The sequence below is a fragment of the Octopus bimaculoides genome, chromosome 2, assembly GCF_001194135.2.
Source record: "Octopus bimaculoides isolate UCB-OBI-ISO-001 chromosome 2, ASM119413v2, whole genome shotgun sequence".
NCBI classification, from domain to species: domain Eukaryota; kingdom Metazoa; phylum Mollusca; class Cephalopoda; order Octopoda; family Octopodidae; genus Octopus; species Octopus bimaculoides.
The window spans coordinates 77,471,571-77,476,838 of NC_068982.1; the positions used below are offsets into that span (position 1 = coordinate 77,471,571).

The 5,268-nt window shown below is 36.0% G+C and overlaps 1 protein-coding gene across 1 annotated transcript; it reads left to right on the top strand.

The window, feature by feature from the left end:
* Nucleotides 1-243: 243 nt before the first annotated feature.
* LOC106883433 (EKC/KEOPS complex subunit Tp53rkb) lies at nt 244-4,288 on the top strand. The gene is made up of 2 exons (XM_014934444.2): nt 244-498; nt 3,775-4,288. The coding sequence occupies exons 1-2, from the start codon at nt 300-302 to the stop codon at nt 4,263-4,265; spliced, it is 690 nt and encodes a 229-aa protein (XP_014789930.1). The 5' UTR covers nt 244-299; the 3' UTR covers nt 4,266-4,288.
* Nucleotides 4,289-5,268: the final 980 nt, after the last annotated feature.

Consider the following 5,268-nt stretch of genomic DNA (forward strand, 5'->3'; position numbering starts at 1 on the left):
CGTTATAGAAAGAAATTTCACTGTTCCTTGCAATCAAAATTTTTTTCATCGTCCCATAATATACTACTATTGATCTCGAATTTACAATTTTGCTTGTGTGCCCCACCCCCAAATCTTATATGAACCCTAGTTGAGAACCACAGCACTAGATAATATAATCGTACCCATCAACTAAAAAATGATTTTTCGATTCGGGTTGCAAGGAAGAATATTTTCCAGGGGAGGTAACTAATGTTGACTATAAAATTAATAAAGGGACACATTTTCACCTGTCACCATTAACTGGATTTGTTCGAAGCATGGTATTGAACGGAGAACTTGGTACTTTGGTAAAACAAGGTGCCGAAGCTAAACTGTATGAGTCTCTATTTTACGAGCGACCATGTATTATAAAAGAACGATTCCAGAAATCCTACAGACATCCTACACTTGATAAAAGTTTAACCCAACAACGATTAAAGTCGGAAGTGCGAGCTATGCTTCGATGTCGCATGAATGGTAGGTTTCATTTTTATTTTGATTCGTAACAAATTAAACTAGGCTGATATATTATAACTACAGTTAAAGTACTGGAAATACGCACGCTTATATATAATAACTGCAGAAGTATCGTTTCCTCCATGACTGACATAAAAATGAACTTTTCCAGAGTTACATTTTAGATGGTGTTGGTTACGAAGGTATTTATAATTTTTTTTTTAAAGTAACACTACCGAAGCTAGTAACACTACCGAATCCACGACTTAAGATAGTGAGCTCAGAACCCTAACAACTAGGCCAACGCGCCTTCACTATCGTAGAAATAGCAGTAGCAGTAACAATTATAACCATACAATTTCGGTAACCCTTCAGTATGAGAGAATTAAAAAAGTAAATAAGAATTAAAAGGGAAATAACAACAAGGGGAGATAACTCAACTTACTGTCACTGAATATAGCAATCAAAAAGTGAACAAATATCTTGCTCTTCGGTACAGAATTCCTCCATATAAATTCGTGTAAATATAACACGAACAAATTATCTGACATTCCAAATTGACGTCATAATTTTCGATTAACACGCATCCACTTTCTCTATTCCCAACACTTAGAGCGAAACGATTTGTTCACTTTTTGGTTGCTATATCCTGTGTCTACGTTAACAGAGAGGTGACTTATTTACCTCTCCTTTAATTTTTATTTACTTTTTAAAAATAGCCCATAAATGATTACCGTATATATATATAAATATATATCGTGTCCCTTCTGGATGAATAATTTATGCTGAGTTACCTCGCATATTGCGACAGTCTGTAAGAGCACCAAACGTATGTCTAAACAGGCGTTTTTCTCACTTTGTGTAACATTGGATATCAAACAAAAATTCTTGACAAAAAAAAAATATATATTGTTTACTTTCTTTTATTAATTATATTTGTGAATAATCAAATTATGAATAAGACATTTTTCAAGAAGCTCCAAATTTTAGTATGGATTTTGTAAAACCTAGTCTAAGCAGACACCAAAACACCTACAGAACATTTGAACTCAAGACCATTGAGTTACCTTTTCACTGTCATATCTATTTGGTTACTTTAATACAGTGAGGCACAGGCATGGGTGTGTAAAGAAGTTTGCTTCTCATCCACATGGTTTCAGGTTCAGTCCTGCATCTTGAGCAAGAGTCTTCTGCTGTAGTCCTGGGCTGACGTGTTTGTCCTCTTTCTTGTTACCTCACTCTCTCTTTCTTCCTCTCCCTCTCTCTTGCTGAGTAACCATTGTACCTCCTCTATAACAAGACACCTGTTTCTGCTTCTCTGTCACCCTGTAACCCTTCATCATTTGGCAAAAGATCACCTCCACTGCTCCCTCCCCTCTCAAAAACTCCTTGTCTTGTAAGTTACTTGGTGACCCTGCTGGTGCTGGTGTCACGTAAAAAGCATCCAGTCCACACTAAAGTGGTTGGCATTTGAAAGGGCATCCAGCTGTTAAAACCATCGCAAAAACTGACTTCACCTGTACTGGTGCCACATAAAAAGCACTCTGTGGGTGGTTGGTGTTAGGAAGGGCATACAGACATAAAAGCCATGCCAAGATAGAGACAGAAGTCTAATGCAGTCTTCTGCTTGGCCAGCCTCTGTCAAACCATCTAACTTATGCCAGCATGGAAGGCATACGTTAAATGATGATGATATATATACAGGGTGCGATGGGTAAATTGTCGTCATTTTATATTTTCACTTATGCTCATGTGCATTGTTTTTGATTTTGTCGACTACATAGTATAGTAGGGTCAGTTGGGCACTGTGAGAAAAACAGCACCCTGATACAATTCACTCTGCTAGAAATTTGGAAATGACATGCTGTATTGCTTGGCATTCAGGCCAGAAGCTCCAGTATGAACAAATAATAAACATACAGAACAACTGTTGGCTTGCTGTGTCCCTAAAACATGTACCAAGAGTGATGAAAATCAAACATCCAGTCAACATCATGGTGTTTGGAGTGATCACCAGCGATGGCAACATTATGCTTCCATTCATCTTCCCATTCACCTCAAGTGCCTGGAGAGATAGTGCTGCCCTGAGTCAAGAGGGTGGCTGCTGGAAGACTTTATGTCTGGCACCAGGACTCTGCACCAAGCCGGAGAACCAAGACATGGCTGTCAGACAATTTCTGCAACCACATCACCCCTAACACCTGACCACCTAACTCTCCAGACTGCAACTCCTTTGATTATTATGTGTGGGGCATAGTTGAGCAAGAGACCAACAAAACTCCCTGTAACACCAAAGATAAATTGATGGCAAGGATTATGGCTGCATTCAGCAACTTAAAAAAAAAGAGGCTATGGTTGAAGCCAATGACAATTTTATTGAATGAATTTACTCTTTAGTATTTCAAGATATTTCGTATGTAATTTTGGTAAATATATCTGTTAAAATGAGATGTCAGTGTTATTTTCATCTTTGCCTAATTGAGACAACAATATATTTATCGCACCCTGTATGTATATATATGTATATATATATATATGTGTGTGTGTGTATGTATGTTCATGTCTTTTTGTTTTGACATCATGTGATAGTTGTAAATGAGTTTGTGACTGTCATAAAAACAGTGTCATTCATTTCCAATTTACTGTAAAAATACATGCTATGGCAAAAATAATCTCATTTGGAAACAGGTGAGGACTGGCAACCAGAAGGACATTTAGCCATAGAAAATCTGCCTCAATAAGCCTGTAGAGCCATGCAAGCATGGAAAAATGGGCATTAAAGGATAATGATAGTGAGTATGGGAGTAGGGTTTAGAATTTACATTTTCAGAGAAGTAGTGGCTATTGTAGTTTGGATAGAAAAAATAACTGAGTATTCTGTTTGAGAGTGGACTTATGATTGTAGAATTTAGATGAGTAAAAGCTTACCTATTTAGTAGACACCATTGTATTATATATATACATCGGCTAGAATACATGTTTGCATGGGCGATACATTGATAGAAATAGTAGTAGCCCTATAGAATGGATATGTAATGTTAACCTGCAAGTGTAGCTGGAGTGCCATCCTAGGGTATAGGCCCACTGCTAATCTATGTATACTGTGGACTTCTGGTTAGTGGGTTCACTTGAAGTTAAAACCAGTGGATATGGTGTGTTTGTGGGGATGAGATTCTATGCTAATGGCAACTCTCTTATTTTACCACCACTAATACTTCCATCACTAATTCTACCACCATTACTTCTACTACTGCAATCACATTACTTGTTATTATCATTACTTGTTATTATTTTCAGGAATTCCTGCCCCAGTTGTGTTCTTTACCAACTTAGAGAATGGCTGTATTTATATGGAGAAAATCCTCAATTCTTTGACAATGAAAGACTACATAAGAAACTGTCAGCAACAGAATGGTGTGATGCAGTGTGCAAGTCAGCTCAGTCCACTGGTACTGAAGATGGGTGAAATGGTTGGTAAGATGCACCAGAATAACCTCATTCATGGGGACTTAACCACATCTAATGTATTGGTACGAGGAGATCCAGCCAATTTGGATCTTGTATTCATTGATTTTGGTTTGAGCCATTTTGAGAATAATGCTGAAGACAAAGGAGTGGATTTATATGTTCTTGAACGAGCATTGTTAAGTACCCATCCTAACACTGAACAGGTGTTTACTGATATACTTAATGGTTATAAAATAGGTAATGAGGCTGGTTATGCAGATGTATTACTAAAACTGGAAGAAGTGCGATTAAGAGGAAGAAAGCGAACCATGGTGGGATGAATAAAAACCTACTTTTCTCAAAATTGCATTATTTTTCCTTTCTTCTTACCATATTTCTGATGAAATACATTCCTTTTATTTCAGTTAAAATTTTTGAATAATTAAGAATTAAAATAACATTAATGTATGGAACTTAATTAACATGAAATTTTGATAGGTTTTTAATTTAGATCACTTTAACTTACCATTATTTCTGATGAGATACACTGACTTTCTTTCAATTATTTTTGAAAATAATGAAGAATTTAATAAAATAATTTATTATTAAGGTAATGTTTGGAACTTAAATTAACATGAAATTTTGATGGAAGGTTTTAACAGCAAGTCTGTGTCATGGGACCCAGAGGTGACCTCAGATGAATTGATACCCATAGGGTTAATGCTATTTTTGTCCTATTTTTTTGTTATTTCTTACTTGAAAGGGAAAAAAATTTTCTTTGGGTTCTCTTTGTTGTGTATATCCAAGTTAATAGAAAAGAGTGAGAATTCTGCTTAATTCTTTTCTCTTCCATTTAATCAGCAGTTGAATTGTTATATCTACAGTACCATGTGATTCCATCATCATCATTGTTTTAACTTAGATTTTTTCAAGCTTGCATGAAGTAGTTGGAATTGGTGAAGATAGATTTCTTCAAGCCAGATGCCTTTTCTATTGCCTACCTTCTCCTGTTTCCAAGCAACATATTTTTCCTATGGATAGTCGTGATTTCAGGGTACATTAGAAATGAAGGATACGACTTGTATGATAATGCTGCTCATTTATGATTATCACAATGTCAAGACAAGGAGACACAAATAACCAACCACCCCACTTAGTTGATCTAAAGCTATAATAGGAGACACTTGCCCAGAGTGTCACACATTGGAGACTGAACCTGAAACCATGTGGTTGAGAAATGAACAGGTATGGTCACATGCCCATACCTGTGTTCATTTGTATGTTTTTTGTTTTTTTTACAGTTAATTTTACATAACAGTATTAATACTGAGAAATAATATTTAT